This window comes from Phallusia mammillata, chromosome 1 (genome assembly GCF_965637545.1).
Source record: "Phallusia mammillata chromosome 1, kaPhaMamm4.hap1.1, whole genome shotgun sequence".
Taxonomy (NCBI): Eukaryota; Metazoa; Chordata; class Ascidiacea; order Phlebobranchia; family Ascidiidae; genus Phallusia; species Phallusia mammillata.
Genome location: NC_137252.1, coordinates 36,305,217 through 36,328,770, shown reverse-complemented (window position 1 = coordinate 36,328,770; position 23,554 = coordinate 36,305,217). Strand labels below are relative to the sequence as shown.

General features: G+C 36.9%; 2 protein-coding genes and 1 long non-coding RNA gene across 8 annotated transcripts; 1 reads left to right on the top strand and 2 right to left on the bottom strand.

The window, feature by feature from the left end:
• Positions 1–1,850: 1,850 nt before the first annotated feature.
• Positions 1,851–5,465, bottom strand: LOC145209197 (uncharacterized). 3 transcript variants are annotated; one of them, XR_013855028.1, is made up of 5 exons: positions 5,129–5,465; positions 4,694–4,764; positions 4,516–4,632; positions 4,297–4,413; positions 1,851–4,010 (listed from the first exon to the last, which is right to left on the bottom strand). It is a non-coding gene; the product is annotated as an uncharacterized LOC145209197 (long non-coding RNA). The 3 variants fall into 3 exon arrangements; XR_013855027.1 differs by having other exon boundaries at positions 4,694–5,347; positions 5,411–5,425; XR_013855026.1 differs by having other exon boundaries at positions 4,694–5,367.
• Positions 5,466–6,569: 1,104 nt separating this feature from the next.
• Positions 6,570–17,892, bottom strand: LOC145209194 (mitogen-activated protein kinase-binding protein 1-like). 3 transcript variants are annotated; one of them, XM_080079467.1, is made up of 7 exons: positions 15,752–17,892; positions 14,890–15,077; positions 12,270–13,990; positions 11,625–11,731; positions 11,405–11,520; positions 10,923–11,061; positions 6,570–7,428 (listed from the first exon to the last, which is right to left on the bottom strand). In XM_080079467.1, the coding sequence occupies exons 3-5, from the start codon at positions 12,387–12,389 to the stop codon at positions 11,514–11,516; spliced, it is 234 nt and encodes a 77-aa protein (XP_079935593.1). In that variant the 5' UTR covers positions 12,390–13,990; positions 14,890–15,077; positions 15,752–17,892; the 3' UTR covers positions 6,570–7,428; positions 10,923–11,061; positions 11,405–11,513. The 3 variants fall into 3 exon arrangements, with proteins under 3 accessions (XP_079935593.1, XP_079935592.1, XP_079935594.1); XM_080079466.1 differs by lacking the exon at positions 11,625–11,731 and having other exon boundaries at positions 11,425–11,520; XM_080079468.1 differs by lacking the exon at positions 11,625–11,731 and having other exon boundaries at positions 11,435–11,520.
• Positions 17,893–17,909: 17 nt separating this feature from the next.
• LOC145209192 (uncharacterized) lies at positions 17,910–23,336 on the top strand. Of its 2 annotated transcripts, XM_080079459.1 has the most exons (4): positions 17,910–18,249; positions 18,349–18,771; positions 18,866–19,198; positions 19,312–23,336. In XM_080079459.1, the coding sequence occupies exons 1-4, from the start codon at positions 18,223–18,225 to the stop codon at positions 19,432–19,434; spliced, it is 906 nt and encodes a 301-aa protein (XP_079935585.1). In that variant the 5' UTR covers positions 17,910–18,222; the 3' UTR covers positions 19,435–23,336. The 2 variants fall into 2 exon arrangements, with proteins under 2 accessions (XP_079935585.1, XP_079935583.1); XM_080079457.1 differs by lacking the exon at positions 17,910–18,249 and having other exon boundaries at positions 18,263–18,771.
• The last annotated feature ends 218 nt before the right edge of the window (positions 23,337–23,554 follow it).

The following is a 23,554-nucleotide window of genomic DNA, read 5'->3' as shown; positions in this document are numbered from 1 at the left end:
ATTCGTCCTTGGATTGTACGGCTTCGAATGCCATGAAAAAGTAACACTTGTAAGTCACAAAGTCCATTGTGATAGTATATTGACGTTTTAATCTAAGGCATTGTTTCATAACAAATAAACTCGTTCGACTGGGTGTTTACATGTTAATCTTTCAATCTGTCTACTAAGTTCCAACAAAGATCGTTGTTGCGGTTATTTAGGTTGTTGTATAAATATATCGCAGAAACTTCGTTTTTACCATCGCAATACATGCCGATGAAGCGATTTACTGCTGTGCCGGCGCCTTGTCCTGTCATTTGAAAGTAATTTTTAGCTTTGATGCGAACGAACATGTTTTCGGCGCTGTACGAGAGCCGTTATACGCAATAACGCTGATAGAAAAGGGACCTGGCATGACGACGAACCTGCCCCCCCCCCCCTAGTTGCGGCCATGATTACAATGCTGGAAATTTGGTTTTTATTCAAGCTACTATTTAAGTCCGTGTCTTGTGTACCTAAAAAAGCCTTAATGGAAACAATGAATGCAAAATATTTACACAAGAAACCCTCACACAATTAGAAGCAGATTCTATTTTGTGGCAAGCAGCATTTAAATATTTGGTGGCATGCAACATGTTAAAACACAAAAACATGGAAGTGCACCCTACCTGGTGTCCACAAGATGTCCGCTGTCATCCGGTCCACCAACGATAGCTCCAGTTAATTCATGTGCGTTGTTGCTAGGCGACCCGAAAAATCCCCATCCGCACTGTTGAGGGGGAGTCGGACATGAGCTGGAAAAAAGTGGTTTATTAATGTTATGGATGCAAAAAATCTGGAAATGTGGATAATTAAAGTTTACAAATAAACCAGCAATGCAGAAACACAAATTTTCAACAAAATCATGATTTAAATTTAAATATTAAAATGTTTTTGTGCACTATGCAATCTGTTAGCTATTGACATTTAACGTAATAGAACCGTCCTGTTCAGCCAATATTTTGTTGTCGTAGGTAAATCCTTTATCCGTGTTAATCTTATCAAGACCGAATTCCTGATATTTTACAACGGCATCACCCACATAAGATTGCTTATAAGTTGCTTTATGAAGCCAAATCACGGCCAAAACCAGCTCATCGCCATAACCACTTGATCTAAACAAAATATCTTTAAAACTACGCTATCTGTACTTGATACATATACATAATCAGATAAATATTTTTAACACAATAAAACCAATTCCAATATTAGTAAACAACTTGGATTTCGCGCCACAACATGCAGTAATAAGAGAAAACAATTTATACGAACATTAAACTTACGGATAAAAATTTGCTGCTCCTGGTATAGAAAAAACGTCGTATTTTGCCCGATGCGTGTCAAAATTGCGGCGCCTACTTGGTATTCCTGACTGTCCGTGTTGCCAGTGAATTATACAATACCGATATGTTGGAAATAACTCGAGATGAACTGAATCGGCTTTAACTTAAATTCGCCCAATCCAACCGAATTTGCGAAGTCGTACCAGCACCAAGTTTCTCTACCACGCAAGCAGTGGTGCTACAGCCATGGTTGCCAGCTTGCTAATGAATTACTGGCATTAGGACAGGTAATTTAATCCTAAACGTAACTGCCAGAGTACCGGTGTATAATAAAATACATCGTACAGACGTTTCAACAATCACGGTTGTCATCATCAGTACAGGTTGTTGAAACGTCTGCATAATCTATTACATTTACACAAATGCTTCGACAGTTATGTATTCCTAAGGACAAGTATTACTCTTAAAACTGTAAAACTTCCTACTGTTATCTATATTAAATGATACAAAACAACTTTCTTACTGAGGAACGATTACATCGCAAAATAATTTAGAAAGGCAATTGCACTGTTTTATTGTCCAAATTTTACGAACAGCAGTAAGTAAAAAAAATCAATAAAAGTAAAACAAACAAACAAACAAATGGGACAAAAAAGTTCCGCTCATCCGATAATCCAAGGTATTCTGAAAGTTCGCAAAAACATCAAGGTTCTGAGGGTTGATCTTGGTTTAAAAGCCATTGCACCGCGTCAAGGTGTCAACCCACGCAATGGGTTTCGTCTAAGGCAGTAGAGAAACCCTCGTTCGGTGCAGAACTACAACCGAAAAGAGGAAAACAGACTGGCGCACGAAAAGCGCAAGCTGAAAACATTGGTAATAAAGAGCGATAATGTCAATAACAGATAATAACATACCCCTAAATTTGCGGCTGACCGCCCAAAACTAACGTTAATAACAAATGTTCAAGTTATACAACACAAACTGTACGAACTTATATTATTGTTACGAAAGTTATGAATGAGTAATATGTAATATGTAAACATGCTTAAAAACATACGCTAATACAGCTACAAAAATACAGGCTATTTGCTTACCATTAAAATTAATTCCATATATTATTACGGTGACAAACTATACAAATCTACAAACAATTAAACTTAAAATTAACGATGGCAGTCCATAGGGTAGATTACAAAACCTCAAACTATGACGTAACATGTTGGGGGCCCCATATGGGATTTCCCCTACTATGACGTAACGCGTTGGGGGGCGCATGGGAATTCCCCCACAATGACGTAACATGTTAGGGGCTTGGGGACAAATAAGGGAATTCCCCTACTATGACGTAACATGTTGGGAACGTAATGAAACCATGAACGCAAAAATTTGTTTAATTTTTTACATTTTGAAACTAATCTTTAACCCAGAACCTTGTTTAAAAAATCCGCACAAATAATATAAAGGGCCGTGCACACCCTCGATATTATATAATGCGGCGAAAAAAATATAAAATATAAAAAAACGAAAGAATAAAAAAATGTAAATAAAAATATAACATAAACGAACAAAAATAAAGAGAAAATAAAAGAGAAGTAAATAAAAATAAAACAAATGCAAAAAAAATAAAACAAATGCAAAAAAAAAATTGAAAACAAAACAAGGTTCCGAGTACTCCTACAAACATTATTTCGCAGATTTATTGAGATTTTAGCTATTATAGAAATGTTTGAACATGTTTGTAACTTGTAGCTGAGAAAATATGTATTACTTATTGATTCTAAGATCGGGGTACAGGGGTTATTAATTTGTAAGCCACAGTTTAGGGTCAAATAAGTATTATTTATGTAAGGATTGTCAGATAGGTAACGAAACAATTAAAACAGGCTCATTGCTAACAACCGTTCAAGATATTATGCGTGTTATCAATTATGGGGGGACAAAATGGTTGAATGGCAAACTCAGCAGGTTGGGATTATTCATTTGTATCAGATAATGCGGGTGTTGCAGGATGGTTAACCAAGCGCATTAAAATAAACGTCAGAAAAGTGGTCAGTATGACGGTTAAGTGAATAATAATCATCTACATGTGATACATGTAAATGTCAGCAAACTGGTCAGGTATGATTAAGTTAACATGTTGGGATTATTTTGACATCAGTTATTTTAGGCAGGTCGTTGGTTTAGTTATATAATTCAGTAAAACACTTCAGGTCTTCATTATTACGCGATTTAAGTTAAAATAAAATTTAGTTTCATGTAGTGCAGTTAATAATTAATACGAGAGTAATATATAGGATCGAATATTGCGAGTTTTTAAGTTGGATATTGTTCAACGTTAAGCTAGAGGTTTGGTAAACTAACCGAGTAAAATTAAGTTTTAAGATATCTAACACAGCTAGCCTAACCATATTTATATCTATCTATTCAAACTAAGCTAGCTTACAAAATTCATATAGCGAGTCTGTCATGCATTTTCGTCGTCCAAATATAAAAAAGCAAAACCCAGTTACGGGAAATGCAAGAAAATAAATTTTTAATTGATTACAAATCTATTGACGGAGTTAGTAAAATTAAATATGTAGTTATTATGATTTGGTTGGACGACCTGAGTGAATCACACGACAGACTTCTAACAAAACTTATCAGGAGGAAAGTTGCTTGTTCGATGGAGAGGTGGAGTTTGGTGGTATCGCAGAGAAGGTTGGATTCCTGTTAAGAAATAAACTATTTGTTGTTGTTTGCTAAGAATATTTGCTACTACCACCAAGATGCCTTTGTGTATAAGAATTTACAAACACATTTCACAAAATATGAATGGAATAAAATTTATATAAAGCGTGGGATTATTAAACATTCATTTAAACAGTTGCAGACAAATCAACAATACTTAAAACACATCAATAAAATGTTTAAAACTGCGATACAAAGTACTTTTAACTTAAGAGTTGGTTGCTAAAACGTTATTCAAACTATTTATTATCATTTAAACAGTTACCTCGTTCCCTTAATAATTTTGTTGTGTCGCTGGTTTGTCCAGTCATCTTACTTTCAGGAATCCAACCGCTCCATGAATCCGATCATCGTCGCTTCTTATCCCGTCGTCTCCACTCAGCTGCAGACAAATCAACAATGCTTAAAATGTTTAACTGTGATATAAAGTGATATAACCTTCGGTAGTTGCTAAAAAGTTATTTAAACAACTAATAACAGTTACCTCGTTCCTGTCATGATATTGTTGTGTCGCTGGTTTGCCGAGTCATCTTACTTTCAGAATCCAACCGCTCCATGGATCCGATCATCGTCGCTTCGTTATTCCGTCGTCTCCACTCAGCTGCAGACAAATCAACGATGCTTATACACACATCGTGCAACAAACATGGCGAGTGTCATACGGGTTTTGAAGTCGTACTGCTCCGTCGTGTGACGTCATCGAATAGTGACCGCGTTCTGGTTCTCACTGGTGCTTCGGTTCCATTGGATCATATTGCAATTCCCATTAGATGACATCATCAATGGTTGTGTCACATGCGTGAAAACAAAATAAAACTTATTACTAAATATTTTGATTTTATCGCGATACAAACAAACAAATAGTTTATGCGCGTAAAAACCCAGAACCTTGTTTGGTAAAATCCGCAAAAACAATATAGAGAGTCTGGCCAAACCCTCTATATTGTATAGTGCGGTGAAAAAAAATACAATAGAAATAAAAAGAATAAAAGTGAAGTGAAGTAAAGTAAATAAAAATAGTAAACCAAGGTTCTGGGTTGGTCCCTAAACTTTAAACCGTGTTTTTATAACAACAAAATCCAGCAACAACGACGAACCTGCATAGCTTGGCTTCCTCCATCCGCTTCCAGCAACACGTGCTTTTAACGCAGCAAATCAGCTGTTTGACTTTTATATCAACCTCAGCGCCCCTGCAAGTCAGCTTTGGAGTCCCCAATTCTGCGCGCAAATTGCCTGCTTAATGTCACGTGTTTTGACCGACCAATCATCGCCTCGGAAAAAGATCCTTCAAACACCTGTAGTCCCAATCTTTCTGCCTGTGGAGTTTTCGGGCATCGATTATTTAATCACTTTACCGCGCGTTTTTACCGAACATTCACCTCCTCAGGGACGAAACAACTCTTGGTTTACAAACAGTGGAAAGAAGTAACAACATAATCAAACGCTGACTTGTGTCAGGTGATGTCACATAAACATAATTAGGACGGACTTGATTAAAATAAACATGTAACAGTCAGACACCGCATCAATATATTCAGGTCGTTCTTGATGTGTTCCATCGGGAAAAAAATCGACTTAAAACCGTTATTAGGTTAAATCCAATTTGCTGGACAGGGTGGAACACAGGAATAGAATACATGAGAAACTTTGGCCCGCGACCTCATTTTTGTTAAGAAGCCCTCGAACTAAGCATTAAACATTTAATTTTCAGTTACTACGTCACCTTTACCAAATCTTCACACCTTGGCTCAAAGTGTAGAGAAACACCTTTACACAGGTGACCCACTGATAAGGAGGGAGACTACATAGATCCACGGAACATTGTCACTAGCAGCAATTTGCATCAACAATCTCGTCGTTTTCAACCAGCTGCGTTTTCAACTAAATATAAAAGCAACAACAGTTTCAACTGGCTGCCTAACTATCGTTCGCATTGTTATGTCATTTGAAACTGCGTCTTCTTGTTTACAACCTTTTTGCGAAATCAACTACTCAGCTCGGAAACAAAGTGTCATATACATTTGCCACATTTCACCATGAACAACACAAACACGTCTGCAAAGACGAAGTAGGTTATGTAGAAGCAGTGGATGGAAATTTATTAAGTCTCCCAAAACCGGTTGCACGAAAAACGAAACATGTTACTTATACATGGTCAGCATGAAGCGGGTTTGTAAGCGAGCTTCGTACATTCAAGCGTGCTGATGTTTTGAGATACACGAGAAAATATCTTGTAGCTGGGTTGGTTATGGATGACTGCACAAAGCTTGTTTAAAACCCGCTTTAACACAACACTGCATCAAATTGCGAAATAATTTTATGAACTTATACACAAAGGCACTGGGAGGTAGAAAAGCCAGATTTATAAATATGGCAAAATCCTGAAAAGGAAACATACCGACACTAGATGGAGCACTTTATAAGTTGACTGGATGAGAGGTGTGTAAATATTTTATTTGGCAACAAAAGTAACTTTTCCTTTAATAATTTGGACTTTTCTAAGTAGTGTTGTTTTGATATTTTGGATTTGACCTAAACCCGGGTTCAAGAAAATTTCTTCTTTTACAAATAAATCAGTAGTAGGAAAAAATGTAAACAAAAATATGCAAGCAACAACTGTGCTTTGTTCACCGCCACTGAAGAAAAATGCTGCAAGTTGGAATAAATAACAAGGACTGAAAAAAAAAATTGCATAAATAAAGTTTTCAAACAACAAAAATATAGAATTCATAATTACAGAGAAACAAATTGAACGAAATAACTTCACAGCAATGATATTATCACGAGGTAGATGGATGTAGCTTGGTTCAAGTCAATTCTTAATTCCCAATTTATTGCATACCACAGTGATGAATTAACTAGTTTTAACTATTTGAGATTGTTGCAAGTTTAAATGTCATCACCATTAGTGTTAATATTTCAAAATGTGAAACTTTTAGACAGGGTTCAATTTTTTCCCCAGACACATTTTGTCGAAATTGATTTTGGTCAATACTAAGTTGAATTTACCAACACTTCTTGTGAATAACTCAAGCGATTTTCCCAACTAATAACAAACTAAAGTTTTGGAATTCAGTATGTAACAAAACAGAATTTGCGATTATTTAGAATTTTAGATCGTCCAATCACAGGAAAGTGTTTGTGCAAACTCCTTTTGTGACATCACACAGTGTCGCGCGACAATATTTTTCCACCATCAACCTGGGTATGGACGATATCAAGTTGATGTTGATATTATCAACCAAGCGATCAGAGTATTCTCGTAACAGGGAAACCACTGGTGAATTGTCACTGAGATTGTCCATTGGAATATGATTTGAATCGGTGACAATATTGAGGTCAGTAATGTTTTAGCCAACTTTTTAACACCGCGGTCATTACGATTTCCACAAAATTCCTACAAATAACATCAAAATATTGCAATTATTAAATTTGTATGCACCAGAGCAGTGTTGGTAAGTGATGCCAAAATTATCACAAATCACTGATGATGACCAAAAAAAAAAAAAAAAAACACCAAAAATGAAAAACGGAAAGACACAATCCCAGTACTATACACACACATGGCTTAAAGCAGTGGTTCTCAACCGCCGGTCCGCGTCAACTTTTTGGCCGGTCCGCCAAATATATTACAATTTTATATCTCATTTGCAAAATGCAAGATGTTGAAGGCAGAGAAATCGTGTGGAAGTCAACGCTCAACTTCGCCTTGCAGAAACTTCATTAGAACCGCGTTTAACACGCATGATATCAAACAGACAGCAGTAAACTTCCCATTTAATTGAATTTTTCATACTTTTTTGATCTGCATATTTTTGTCGTGATGACATTTTGGGTTGATTTTGAAAGTCCACCGGTCCGCAAAATTATTTTTGAAAGTTTACCGGTCGCAAACTTAAAAGGTTGAGAACCACTGGCTTAAAGAGTGTAAATTTGTAAAGTATATTTTATGACGGGCTTCAATTAAACAGCTTTAAAAACCTAAAGTGAAGAAAAAGGTGCCAAAACCAGGGGATCCAGTACTTTGCCATAACACAAAACACTTGCTGTAAAAACTTGCATACCCGACACATTAAACCATCAATGCTCTGGTGGATAATCTTGAAAATACCGTATAAAAGTGTGTGTGGGGGGGAGGGGGGACAAAGAAAACTAGAAGGGTGGCTTCTAGCACATATTGCCCTTGCACATACACTATGATCTATTTTAAAACATAAATATATTTCCTATGCTTGTTTTGTATTGGGTCCCATATTAGCCATCGTCTTTTATAACCTTGGTTGTTTCTGCAAGCAAAAACTCATGGGTCCCCACACATGCAAAGTTATAGATAATGCATTTCAATAGATAACAATGAGTAAGTTTGGTATTGTGAAGACAAACACAGTGATTGGTACTGTGCATATTTAAATATGCTATATGGAGTAAAAACTATTTAAATTAAAAAACTCATTTTAGGGGGCTAGTAGGATAACTAATGGAGGTTCAACACACACAAACTTAAAAGTAGGAAACCACAAAGACTCAATCAATAGTACTGCAAAATTTCAGTCCAATCTTCCAACGTTTAAAATTTCAACCACTAGAGGTGTTTTGAGCAACAACCGTTAATGTTTCTGACGTCAAAGGGCTGTTAACAACCCCCGAACTGCAATGGCGCAATAACGATAATTGGCATACTTTACAAGCTATCCAAATTTTAGCCAATTCTGACATTGTTTACAAACTCACCCCTTTTAGGGGGTAAATACTAGGGTTATCCGGACAAACAAAGTGGGATGCACATCTACATAACTATATCTACCATCTGTATAAGTTTCAGCGACATCCATCAAGCATTTGATAGAAAAACGAGTCGGACAAACTTCGGGGGAAAATACCCATTTTAGGGGGCTAGCGGGGTAAATACTGGGGTTATCAACAAAAAACAAAGTGGGATGCACATCTACATAACTACATCTACCATCTGTATAAGTTTCAGCCACATACATCAAGCATTTGATGGCAAAACGAGTCAGACAAACTTCGGGGGGGGGGGGGACATTTTAGGGGGCTAGCGGGGTAAATACTGGGGTTATCAACAAAAACAAAGTGGGATGCACATCTACATAACTACATCTACCATATGTGTAAATTTCAGCCAAATCCATCAAACATTTGATGGAAAAACGAGTCGGACAAACTTCGGGGAAAAAATACTCATTTTAGGGGGCTAGCGGGGTAAATACTGGGGTCATCAACAAAAACAAAGTGGGATGCACATCTACATAACTATATCTACCATCTGTGTAAATTTCAGCCACATCCATCAAGCATTTGATGGCAAAACGAGTCGGACAAACTTCAGGGAAAATACCCATTTTAGGGGGCTAGCAGGGTAAATACTGGGGTTATCAACAAAAACAAAGTGGTATGCACATCTACATCACTACATGTACCATCTGTGCAAATTTCAGCCAAATCCATCAAACATTTGATGGAAAAACGAGTCAGACAAACTTCGGGGAAAAAATACCCCTTTTAGGGGGCTAGCGGGGTAAACACTACAGTTATTCGGACAAACAAAGTGGGATGCACATCTACATAACTACATCTACCATCTGTTTAAGTTTCAGCCACATCCATCAACCATTTGATGGCAAAACGAGTCAGACAAACTTCGGGGGAAAATACCCATTTTAGGGGGCTAGCGGGGTAAATACTGGGGTTATCAACAAAAACAAAGTGGTATGCACATCTACATAACTACATCTACCATCTGTGTAAATTTCAGCCAAATCCATCAAACATTTGATCGAAAAACGAGTCGGACAAACTTTGGGGAAAAATACCTATTTTAGGGGGCTAGCGGGGTAAATACTGGGGTTATCAACAAAAACAAAGTTGTATGCACATCTACATAACTACATCTACCATCTGTGTAAATTTCAGCCAAATCCATCAAACATTTGATGGAAAAACGAGTCGGACAAACTTCGGGGAAAAAATACCCATTTTAGGGGGCTAGCGGGGTAAATACTGGGGGTATCAACAAAAACAAAATGGGATGCACATCTACATAACTACATCTACCATCTGTGTAAATTTCAGCCAAATCCATCAAGGATTTGATGGAAAAACGAGTCGGACAAACTTTGGGTAGAAGAAAAAAAAAGAAAAAAAAGAAAAAAAACAAAAACATTTTGAGTAAAATCAATGTGTGTCCCCTTCAGGGAAGGGGACCCATAAATACAAAGTAGAAACAACTTAAACAATTGGTGCAGAAAACATAGGGTTCTATATCTACATAAGTTAGCCTGTTTGAATCAAAACATAAAAATAACAGCTTGAATTTAAATGTAACATGTCTTATCAAATGTTAACTTCTGAGACCAACACATTACACCAAAAATGAAAAACGGAAAGACACAATCCCAGTAGTATACGCACACATGGCTTAAAGAGTGTAAATTTGTAAAGTATATTTTATGACGGGCTTCCAGTACTTTGCCATAACACAAAACACTTGCTGTAAAAAATCACATACCCGACACATTAAACCATCAATGCTCTGGTGGATAATCTTGAAAATACCGTAAACACCTAAATACCTTATAAAAGTGTGTGTGTGGGGGAATACAAAAAGACATTTAGAAATGAAATCAAAGTTCAGAATGTATATGTGGCTTTGCCAAGCATATACTGGTCAAAAATATTTAGCGGCAAGGTACACTTGCCTAAGAAAATTGGTTTCCAGGCCAAACATAAACAGCTTAGCAATGTGACTTAGTTGTTTTTAAAAACTGACAATGCCTATTACTTGGGTGAAATATATGTCTAAATAAAACGGTGGATGACTTCAGACTTGTCAAAGTTTTCAGTCTGTCACATATTTGTAAAGTTAAATCCCACCTTTTTATTGTGTAATTTATCTCCTATTTCCCCAGTTCAGGTAAAGGTTTGTTGCTTAATAACCCTGACTCATCGTTGGACAACTGCTTAGTCATCCACTTTGACAACAATGACTCATCAGTATTTTGTTGCTCAGCATCTGAAAAAGCAATTGTAAGTTCTTAAAGAGCCAAACAAAATGCATAAAAATGTTGACACTTCTTTAAAAATTAAATTTGCATAATGAAGTTTGTACTGATGTGTGTAATAAGAAAAACAATAAAGGAATCATAATATAAAAAAAAAGTGTATTCTGAATGTCAATAAATATGATAATAGTAACATATCAAACCAGGCAAAACAGTGGTCATTCTGTTTAAATCAAGGAACAAAAATCAAGATACAAAAAAAGATTATAAGTTTAAATATATGTTAAAATAAAATTATTTCAGAAAACATAAATAATATCTTTCTTAATGCAGGATATTTTCTGGGATCATTACCAAAGCAACTCTACAAACACCTCAACTAACGGAGAAATGCAACGTGCTTCAACCGATGTTTTAGTGTCCGTGGAGTGTTTCTCCATACTTTCCAATAGAATTGTGTGTTTCAGAACCTACAAATATTTAATAACTAACTTATTGCTCGTTCAATACATATATCCTACAAACAGCCACAATATATAATGTTCTTATTGTTCGTCCAATACATATATCCTACAAACTGCCACAATATATAAGGTGTTTGGTCTTCGATTTTCCAAATCCTGACTCTGCTGTCATTTGAACACGAAACAAAACAGCTGACTCAGCACAATCAGGAAGAGTCTGCAAAAAACACCATAAGTAAGAAACTATTAGTACATGTAAACAGGGTTTTGTGCCCCAGTGATTTAAATCAGTGGCAAAAACAAAACAAGAATTTGACTAAATAAATTAAATCAGAAAGACTTTTCTGAATTTGGTTTACATTTATAATTCCACTGTTATAATTAGTGTGGAGCAGACAATTTACACTCATGAGACATGATTACAGCAGCTGACATTACAACATTTCATTCATTTTCAGCCACTACTGATGATATTTGAATAGTTATAGTATGTCTATTGACATAAGCTTATATACTTTTTGTTATGAATTATGTTATGATCTCCATGGATGTGAGGGGTACAGAAACTGACGATGCTTTTTTTGATCACATTCAACATTAAAAAAAAAATGATCAGTCACTGTTTTTCAGTATTTTGGATATCAACAAGCAGTGTGTCCCAATTAATAAGATTTATTGTTTACAATTGTCTTTTGTGGTGAAATATATTTTTTTTAGTGATGTAACTTCAATATATGTATGTTGCAAAGACAAACCTTGATATCCCAGACACACGAGCTATGGAACCTGAAAACTGAAGTGACATTTGGTTTTTCAAAATCCATCACATCAGTTATAACAAGTGAGTGATCAGAAAATACAAGATGCAGCCACATGTTGTAGACATCTACTGACGTCGCAAGCACTTCATAACCTCTGCAAAAATCCAATTGTAAGTTCAAAATAATTAATGTAAAAATATATTAAACAATATGCATGGATCTGTTCATAAATTTAGTCATAAAAATAACAGCTCAAATAGACGTAAATGCAACATGGTTTATTATTTTATAACTGCTTCTGCAAATGCTCATATGAGGAACGTGACAGGCAAAAGAAAAATAGCACCCAGTCTTGTCATAATTTGGGCTGGAGTAGAAGACATGTTTTGGATATCATTCTCTCTGTTGCACTTTAGATCTTTGGATTGCGTTTATTATTAATCCTCTAGAAATCTAACAAAACATAAGGTACACGGTAAATTCGTAAATAAAATCGCATAAGGCCCAAAACCTTCTTAGTAAACTGTAAAACAGGGTCATCGGCAACGACGTTTCCAACTTAAATTGAAACTCAAAACTTTCAGAATATAATTCCAAAACCGAGTTACCAAACGATTTTGTCTTTAATCTTCATAATTTGGCGACAAAACGACCAAAAACAGTCTCAATCAACTTTGAAGATAAAAAATTTCGCCACGTCTGTTTACAAACAGCTGATCGCTGATGACGCAATGTTTATTTTCACAGTTGTTCAATAAATATGTTTCGCGCTCAATAAATTTCGGAAATAAATGCATATTAACGAACTTCTGAACTTGCAATTCCATCGAGGCGTAAAAGTTTAACTTGTTAATCACCTTTGCAGCAAAAAGACGCAATCTACTATCGTTCTTGGACCAATGAAACGTTACTTCTTTATTTGAGTTTGCATTCGGCAAAAGGTCATCACGCGGTCAATTTTTTATGAAAAAGAATTTATTACCCATTCATTGGCACAAAACAAAACCGGAGATAGCCAGCAATAGCTCAATTTCGGCACTGGAAACTTCTGGAAAAATTTTACGTCATAACTAAACACTGAAATCATATTTGCCAAACTCATGAATTATTGCATCACGTTAATTAGATTCAGAAAACTTCACTAATAAAGTTTTTAAACAACTTCGGCAAATTAAAACACAAAATATTATTTTAACTCCAAAAGTGAATTTTTTTCCCCAAATTCATGCTGCAATTCATAACAAAGTATTTTTTATGACCAAATTTCCACAAAAAGCTTGTCAACAAACATTTTTTGACAAATCTCAACGTTTACATGTGATTTTATGGATTCCTTTTATTCTATGTTTAAATAAATCTCTGTTTGCCTTCTCAAGTAACAACACAAACATAATAAAGAGATATTTTACACCATGCAAAACAACACTGACCGATCTAGAAGAAAACTTTATTCACGCCAAAAACATGCAACAGAATTTTGAACACAAGCGAAAACATACAAAATAGGATTGACTAAAATAAGACATTTCATTCACTGAAAGCATGCCATCTACAAAACACGCCTTCTATTAAAACTATTTCAGCAACCTTACTGTCGGAGGCGATGCAATGTCAAATATTTTCAAGCAGGCAGGCAAAAAGAAACTAATCCATCAGTAAATCCAAGCTATGACTCAAATGTTGGTATGTATGTGTCCTTCTGCTACTTTGCAAGCCTGAAATAAGAATACAAAAAGACATTTAGAAATGAAATCAAAGTTCAAAATGTATATGTGGCTTTGCCAAGCATATACTTTAGCGGCAAGGGTCAGCCTACACTTGGCTAAGAAAATTGGTTTCCAGGCCAAACATAAACAGCTTAGCAATGTGACTTAGTTACAAGCAACAAATTATGTATGCCATTCTAGTCTATCACCCTGGTTTCAAACATTTCATAATGACAAAAAAGTCACTATCATGGTAATGGATCATTTGCAAAAATATTCAAACCTAAAACCATTGCTTTTTTAATGTCCTCATAGACCAGGGATGGCGAACCACTGACCAGTCATGAAGTGACCCGCCACATGAATTTTAGTGACCCACTTGTAGTTTTTTTAGTGACCCAAATTTAAATATTCACGTGCATCCTTGTTTTCACACATGAATTTGGTAAAATCAAGTGCCAGGAATCGTATTAGCTCGGATGTGACTGCTGCATGTATTAAGCTGAAAACTATCTAGGATTGTGAGACTTGCAGAGAAGATGCAGCAACAAGCTTCTCATTGACATTGACATGTAATAAAATAAGTCACCCACTTTGTTTTCTTTCCGAATTATAATCTCATGTATGACCCATTCAACTGAAAAGGTTCGCCATCCCTGTTATGGACCAAAGTAAATACTAGGGATTGGCTGCACTGAGCCAGAACCAGAGTACCTGCTACCGAGAACTGCTTATTTTGGTGCTTGGTGCTCGGCCGAGCAGTTGCACAAACTCACCAGAGCATTAAATTTGCATATATATGCCCCTGCATACGAAACTAGTGTTCGAAAGGGTATCCAAAAACAAAAATCACTATAAAGGATTAGAATACAAACAAAACATGTAGGTGTCATTTACAGTATAGTTACCTTGCATAGCTGTTCGAAAGTGCAAGGACAACATTTTTGTGTGCATAAGCTGGTGGATACTTCTAAACATGCAGCAAAAGCACTGTATGTTGTAGCCTATAGGAGTTTATTGCAATGATTCCTTCCACCTCCTGCATCCAGCAAAGACAACAGCTCACATGGAAAGCGAATTGAACTTATGTGGCCACCTGCAACATATACAGAGAGCAGTAAATAAGGCAAACAAATAATGTTTAGCGAGAAAATGAGTTATGGTACTATTCGCCAAAGATCCACCTAGGAGCCTCTTAAGTATTTGAGGACACTGGTTGAAGAACCTACATGTGCCAAGAAACACTCAACTAATGATTTTTACCATGAATAAATTAATCTGCCTTACAATGCATGGTATGTACCTACAGCCCCATCGCCTAACTGTGTCAAAGACTATTATATACATACACATTTTTGCTTGCTACTGAGGCTTTTACTGATACCGGGCTTGCTGTCATCAAAAAGTCAACCAGCAGTATCATGTCTCATTCAAATAGCTTTACAGTGGAGAAGAGTGTGCTACTCCAAACCATGTAGCATATACATTAAAAAAAGTCTTGTACTGCATTTGGCACACACCTTTTTTCCCGGTACAACGTTTAAATTGTTTTTACAAGTTTGGTAACATTCCCAAGTGATAGGACGTATATTACGATTTTTGACTGGTTTACTGTGGACTTAAAAAGGATCACAACACTTCTTCTGCAAGGAAGGGTGCTGACCAATGTAATTGTACTTGTGGAAATACATGCGTTCTCCAAACAATATTCATTACCCTTATCAGCAGCAACTCGCTCTTTATCTGTTAGAGAGTCAATTGGTAAAATACCTTGTTTTTGTGTTGGATATGTCTTTTTGTGGCATTCAGTATCCAGTGAGACACCTACACTACACTTTTGCATCTTAACAACTTTTAATCACAAAATAGGGCACATAAAATATAGATAATAGAAGCAGTATCACAAAAATATCTGAAAAATGAACCTGTTTTTTATTATGACCCTGCTTGAAACAAATTACAAAAGGCAAGCACAAAATGAAGAACAAGTAAGGTACTCAACAAGAGCTTTCATTTGAGCTATTACTCAACTTTCTAGCTAGTGCGCTCTTCAAGATATGAGCTTTTAAAGTTGTCGTTACACATGAATGCACATTCGCATACCCCCAAACTGAACACCAGAGAGAAGCCAGCGCCCAATCGCTTTACGCTAAAACTAAAAAAGATACGGTATTCAAATTTTGACACAATATTCTACGCTTTTAGAGCGTTTCAGCGCACAAACTTTCGAAAAAAAAATATTTTCCAGTTATTAATACGCGTATGTTAAAATTAATATTCAGCGATATGAACGTCATAACGCCAGGGGTACTTCATAAAATGTCTTGCAAAGTCTTCTCCTAAGCATATGCTTCAAAATAAGCCCAAACACAATGATCTAGCAACGGGGAGTCAAGTCGAATTATTAATAATAATATGCCATATTCACCCCCAACAATATCCGATGTGCGCTGGCCCTAAAATTTAACGCAGTTCATTGAAATTTACAAATGTTGTTCTCTACATTCATACCTTTAAAATGAGCCATCACTCGAGCTTGTAGCAACAAGTTAACTGTACCAAATTTGCGATTGATAATTCATAAATAATGTCCGAAATTAACCCAAAAAGTATGCGATGTGCGCTGGCCCTAAACTTTATCGCAACTCCATGAAATTTACAAATGTTGTTCTCTACATTCATACCTTTAAAATGAGCCATCACTCGAGCTTCCAGCAAAAGGGAGTCAGCACGAAAACACTATCGAAAATTCATAACCGACATCCCAAAACCGATAAAATTCCACCCAAACAATATTCAATGTGCGCTGGCCCTAAACTTTATCGCAACTCCATGAAATTTACAAATGTTGTTCTCTACATTCATACCTTTAAAATGAGCCATCACTCGAGCTTCCAGCAAAAGGGAGTCAGCACGAAAACACTATCGAAAATTCATAACCGACATCCCAAAACCGATAAAATTCCACCCAAACAATATTCAATGTGCGCTGGCCCTAAACTTTATCGCAACTCCATGAAATTTACAAATGTTGTTCTCTACATTCATACCTTTAAAATGAGCCATCACTCGAGCTTCTAGCAACAGGGAGTCAGCACGAAAACACTATCGAAAATTCATAACCGACATCCCAAAACCGATAAAATTCCACCCAAAAAGTATGCGATGTGCGCTGGCCCTAAACTTTATCGCAACTCCATGAAATTTACAAATGTTGTTCTCTACATTCATACCTTTAAAATGAGCCATCACTCGAGCTTCCAGCAAAAGGGAGTCAGCACGAAAACACTATCGAAAATTCATAACCGACATCCCAAAACCGATAAAATTCCACCCAAACAATATTCAATGTGCGCTGGCCCTAAACTTTATCGCAACTCCATGAAATTTACAAATGTTGTTCTCTACATTCATACCTTTAAAATGAGCCATCACTCGAGCATTTAGCAACAGGGAGTCAGCACGAAAACACTATCGAAAATTCATAACCGACATCCCAAAACCGATAAAATTCCACCCAAACAATATTCAATGTGCGCTGGCCCTAAACTTTATCGCAACTCCATGAAATTTACAAATGTTGTTCTCTACATTCATACCTTTAAAATGAGCCATCACTCGAGCATTTAGCAACAGGGAGTCAGCACGAAAACACTGTCCAAAATTCATAACCGACATCCCAAAACCGATAAAATTCCACCCAAACAATATTCAATGTGCGCTGGCCCTAAACTTTATCGCAACTCCATGAAATTTACAAATGTTGTTCTCTACATTCATACCTTTGAAACGAGCCATCACTCGAGCTTCTAGCAAAAGGGAGTCAGCACGAAAACACTATCCAAAATTCATAACCGACATCCCAAAACCAATAAATATCCATTTTTTAAAATTTGCATGCCTTATGGCTTGTACAGACTTGTTTTAGGTCAGTTTTGGACTTGTTTTTCTAGGTCAAGGTTGTTTACTTGCACCTTGACTCCTCGTTCGCTGCGTGATGCGGTTCCTGGCGAGCGCGGAACTATTGTTCCTTATCACCGTACTCCGAGGCGGTCAAAGTTCCTTAATCATGGCTCGAGCGTAATCGTAAGGACAATGGTATATATTTGCTGAGCAAACAAAAGACGTTCTATTCTCTTTGAGAACTATTGTCTTGCGGAACGAACTCTTGCCAATCAAGCCTTTGTTTGCAAAACGAATTTTTGTTTATTTAAACAATTGAAAAAAAACTTTGAAGAAAGATGAAGATGTCTAGCGGTTTTACCCTGGTAAGTAGGTTTGCTATCACAACAATGACAAGCAACCTTTGGCAAAGTGAATGTTTATTTAGTGTAATTAAGTTATTATATCATGAAATTTGTTTTCAGGTTTCTGGAATGAAAGCACCTCGTGGATCGAAGATGTCGCGTGTTGATTATCGCAAAGGCGTCTCCGGAAAGCAGGTCGAATGGATCATTCCCGAACCACGGAGGCCGAGAAGCGTGTTGTTTGTGTCGGACAGCAACGCAAGGAATCTGGTCAGCCCTTGTGTAGTAAAACCTTCGCCTCAATTTTGTTTTGATTTTGCAGCAGTAAGCATTCCCGGAGGAACCATCGGACATGGAATTGTTGAGCTGCAAGATCGGGCTCCCGTTCCTAGGGTCGATGTTGTGGTGCTGGCCCTTGGAACCAACGACGTACTACGAAATCTAGGTCAAATCAGGACAAACCCCGGCGGACTGATTCGGAGTATCACCGATGATATTGGTCGCCTGGTTGAGAAGACCAAATTCCTGTATCCTTGTGCCAAGGTAGATATATTTGTAACATTTTTAGTTATGATTTGAAATTGTTTTTGATGCGTATAAAAGTTTATTTGTCGGTTACACATTTTGTTTTTGACAGGTGTTTTGCTGTGGCATACTGCCACTTCATTGGTACTGCGAAGGTCACTTCATTGGAGAAATAAACTCGGCGATTCAACAGGTTTCGGCCCGAAGAGGAGTCGAGTTTATGAACTTAATTGTTCCCAATTGTAGTGATCTGTGGTACGATCACATCCATCTTTCCGATGAAGGTTTACATATTTTCTTAAAACAACTTGAGGAGTGGATTCGCCCAAATGTACCAAATCACAGTCTTGCAGCGACGCCGGACAAACGTTTCAACTTTGCCGAGGAATTTCCGCCTCTGTCCGGCAGCGCTGCTAAAGAAACGCTGAATCTCCCTTTTTATCAGGTATATTAAAACATATAAACATGCCGTTTGCTGTTGTTAATGTTTCTCGATTTTAATGAGTTCGGTTTTTGTTTTTCTGTGGTACCAATGTAAAACACTTTTTTTCTTAATAGGCGACCAAAGCGAATTTTGAAACAGCGAAGAAGCGGGCTCAAGAGGCGGCTAAGAAGAGGCGGGCGGAGAATACGATCAGTTCATTTTATCTAAACTTGTTTCTTGTGAACACAAGGAGCTAACATGTATTTTTCCTGGTGTTACAAAACAATCGGAAGATTCTGGAAATTGCGGTCCTTTTTCAATAATGTTTGCAGCCGCTTTGTGTTTTGGAATTCCTCCAGAAAACGTGCAAATCGACGAGAAAAGTTTACGAAAAGTGATATCACGATGGCTTCAAAAGACAACGGTACAGAAGAAAGACTTAGTTAAAAAGAAAAGTGTTTCAGAGTACAACAGAGAGAGTCTTCAGATTCCTGTATTTTGCACATGTCGTTTAGGTTACATCAAGGAGTACAGCATAGAGTGTAGTAGATGCAAAGAGTGGTATCATCCAGGTTGTGTCAAGGTCGGGGTTCCTAAAAACGTGGCTAAGAAAAACGTTTCCTGGTTGTGTGGTAATTGCTAAGAAACTCATCAAAATGCTTTAACAAATTTGCTGTGCATTTTACATTGTAATTTTTTAATTGAACCTACTAACACAAATTAATATTTTCGGATTTCATTTCATTTGAAAAGATTTGGAAAATTAATATAATGACTCACAAAAGTCTGGCCTTCCCGAGTTGAATCAGTCGTTCTCCAGAAACCTGGAGGTAATCATCGATCTGATTCCGGCGAGAGTCGTAAGTACCTCAGGATAAAAGAGGGAAACTAACAGACGAAGTTTGGATATTCATCGGTTCTGGGATGTCGGTTATGAATTTTGGACAGTGTTTTCGTGCTGACTCCCTGTTGCTAAATGCTCGAGTGATGGCTCATTTTAAAGGTATGAATGTAGAGAACAACATTTGTAAATTTCATGGAGTTGCGATAAAGTTTAGGGCCAGCGCACATTGAATATTGTTTGGGTGGAATTTTATCGGTTTTGGGATGTCGGTTATGAATTTTCGATAGTGTTTTCGTGCTGACTCCCTATTGCTAAATGCTCGAGTGATGGCTCATTTTAAAGGTATGAATGTAGAGAACAACATTTGTAAATTTCATGGAGTTGCGATAAAGTTTAGGGCCAGCGCACATTGAATATTGTTTGGGTGGAATTTTATCGGTTTTGGGATGTCGGTTATGAATTTTCGATAGTGTTTTCGTGCTGACTCCCTTTTGCTGGAAGCTCGAGTGATGGCTCATTTTAAAGGTATGAATGTAGAGAACAACATTTGTAAATTTCATGGAGTTGCGATAAAGTTTAGGGCCAGCGCACATCGCATACTTTTTGGGTTAATTTCGGACATTATTTATGAATTATCAATCGCAAATTTGGTACAGTTAACTTGTTGCTACAAGCTCGAGTGATGGCTCATTTTAAAGGTATGAATGTAGAGAACAACATTTGTAAATTTCATGGAGTTGCGATAAAGTTTAGGGCCAGCGCACATTGAATATTGTTTGGGTGGAATTTTATCGGTTTTGGGATGTCGGTTATGAATTTTCGATAGTGTTTTCGTGCTGACTCCCTGTTGCTAAATGCTCGAGTGATGGCTCATTTTAAAGGTATGAATGTAGAGAACAACATTTGTAAATTTCATGGAGTTGCGATAAAGTTTAGGGCCAGCGCACATTGAATATTGTTTGGGTGGAATTTTATCGGTTTTGGGATGTCGGTTATGAATTTTCGATAGTGTTTTCGTGCTGACTCCCTGTTGCTAAATGCTCGAGTGATGGCTCATTTTAAAGGTATGAATGTAGAGAACAACATTTGTAAATTTCATGGAGTTGCGATAAAGTTTAGGGCCAGCGCACATTGAATATTGTTTGGGTGGAATTTTATCGGTTTTGGGATGTCGGTTATGAATTTTCGATAGTGTTTTCGTGCTGACTCCCTTTTGCTGGAAGCTCGAGTGATGGCTCATTTTAAAGGTATGAATGTAGAGAACAACATTTGTAAATTTCATGGAGTTGCGATAAAGTTTAGGGCCAGCGCACATCGCATACTTTTTGGGTTAATTTCGGACATTATTTATGAATTATCAATCGCAAATTTGGTACAGTTAACTTGTTGCTACAAGCTCGAGTGATGGCTCATTTTAAAGGTATGAATGTAGAGAACAACATTTGTAAATTTCATGGAGTTGCGATAAAGTTTAGGGCCAGCGCACATCGCATACTTTTTGGGTGGAATTTTATCGGTTTTGGGATGTCGGTTATGAATTTTCGATAGTGTTTTCGTGCTGACTCCCTGTTGCTAGAAGCTCGAGTGATGGCTCATTTTAAAGGTATGAATGTAGAGAACAACATTTGTAAATTTCATGGAGTTGCGATAAAGTTTAGGGCCAGCGCACATTGAATATTGTTTGGGTGGAATTTTATCGGTTTTGGGATGTCGGTTATGAATTTTCGATAGTGTTTTCGTGCTGACTCCCTATTGCTAAATGCTCGAGTGATGGCTCATTTTAAAGGTATGAATGTAGAGAACAACATTTGTAAATTTCATGGAGTTGCGATAAAGTTTAGGGCCAGCGCACATTGAATATTGTTTGGGTGGAATTTTATCGGTTTTGGGATGTCGGTTATGAATTTTCGATAGTGTTTTCGTGCTGACTCCCTTTTGCTGGAAGCTCGAGTGATGGCTCATTTTAAAGGTATGAATGTAGAGAACAACATTTGTAAATTTCATGGAGTTGCGATAAAGTTTAGGGCCAGCGCACATCGCATACTTTTTGGGTTAATTTCGGACATTATTTATGAATTATCAATCGCAAATTTGGTACAGTTAACTTGTTGCTACAAGCTCGAGTGATGGCTCATTTTAAAGGTATGAATGTAGAGAACAACATTTGTAAATTTCATGGAGTTGCGATAAAGTTTAGGGCCAGCGCACATTGAATATTGTTTGGGTGGAATTTTATCGGTTTTGGGATGTCGGTTATGAATTTTCGATAGTGTTTTCGTGCTGACTCCCTGTTGCTAAATGCTCGAGTGATGGCTCATTTTAAAGGTATGAATGTAGAGAACAACATTTGTAAATTTCATGGAGTTGCGATAAAGTTTAGGGCCAGCGCACATTGAATATTGTTTGGGTGGAATTTTATCGGTTTTGGGATGTCGGTTATGAATTTTCGATAGTGTTTTCGTGCTGACTCCCTGTTGCTAAATGCTCGAGTGATGGCTCATTTTAAAGGTATGAATGTAGAGAACAACATTTGTAAATTTCATGGAGTTGCGATAAAGTTTAGGGCCAGCGCACATTGAATATTGTTTGGGTGGAATTTTATCGGTTTTGGGATGTCGGTTATGAATTTTCGATAGTGTTTTCGTGCTGACTCCCTTTTGCTGGAAGCTCGAGTGATGGCTCATTTTAAAGGTATGAATGTAGAGAACAACATTTGTAAATTTCATGGAGTTGCGATAAAGTTTAGGGCCAGCGCACATCGCATACTTTTTGGGTTAATTTCGGACATTATTTATGAATTATCAATCGCAAATTTGGTACAGTTAACTTGTTGCTACAAGCTCGAGTGATGGCTCATTTTAAAGGTATGAATGTAGAGAACAACATTTGTAAATTTCAATGAACTGCGTTAAATTTTAGGGCCAGCGCACATCGGATATTGTTGGGGGTGAATATGGCATATTATTATTAATAATTCGACTTGACTCCCCGTTGCTAGATCATTGTGTTTGGGCTTATTTTGAAGCATATGCTTAGGAGAAGACTTTGCAAGACATTTTATGAAGTACCCCTGGCGTTATGACGTTCATATCGCTGAATATTAATTTTAACATACGCGTATTAATAACTGGAAAATATTTTTTTTTCGAAAGTTTGTGCGCTGAAACGCTCTAAAAGCGTAGAATATTGTGTCAAAATTTGAATACCGTATCTTTTTTAGTTTTAGCGTAAAGCGATTGGGCGCTGGCTTCTCTCTGGTAAACTGAACCCCCTGTTTTTTAAAAACATGAAAAAACTGTAATGAGGTGATTGAGATGCTGAATGTTGTTTCAAAGTCTTGGATTAGAAAGAAAAACTGCCTCAGCCTTTCAAGCCCATAAGCTCCATCTTGGCACGACAGTGATATGAGGTAGGTGACAGGCAAAAGAAAAATAGAACCCAATCATGTCATAATTTGGGCTGGAGTACAATACATGTTTTGGATATCATTCTCTCGTTGCACTTTAGATCTTTGGATTGCGTTTATTATTAAT

Bases quoted from the DNA above. Each gene is read 5' to 3' on its own strand.
- LOC145209192 (XM_080079457.1), top strand. From the start codon at position 18,274: ATGACAAGCAACCTTTGGCAAAGTGAATGTTTATTTAGTGTAATTAAG. The intron at 18,772-18,865 runs GTAGATATATTT...TGTTTTTGACAG, and splicing joins TCCTGTATCCTTGTGCCAAG to GTGTTTTGCTGTGGCATACT. The intron at 19,199-19,311 runs GTATATTAAAAC...TTTTCTTAATAG, and splicing joins TGAATCTCCCTTTTTATCAG to GCGACCAAAGCGAATTTTGA.
- LOC145209194 (XM_080079466.1), bottom strand. From the start codon at position 12,389: ATGTGGCTGCATCTTGTATTTTCTGATCACTCACTTGTTATAACTGAT. The intron at 11,521-12,269 runs GTTTGTCTTTGC...AAATATTTGTAG, and splicing joins CGTGTGTCTGGGATATCAAG to GTTCTGAAACACACAATTCT. The intron at 11,062-11,424 runs GTGTTTGTAGAG...TTGCTTTTTCAG, and splicing joins GCATTTCTCCGTTAGTTGAG to ATGCTGAGCAACAAAATACT.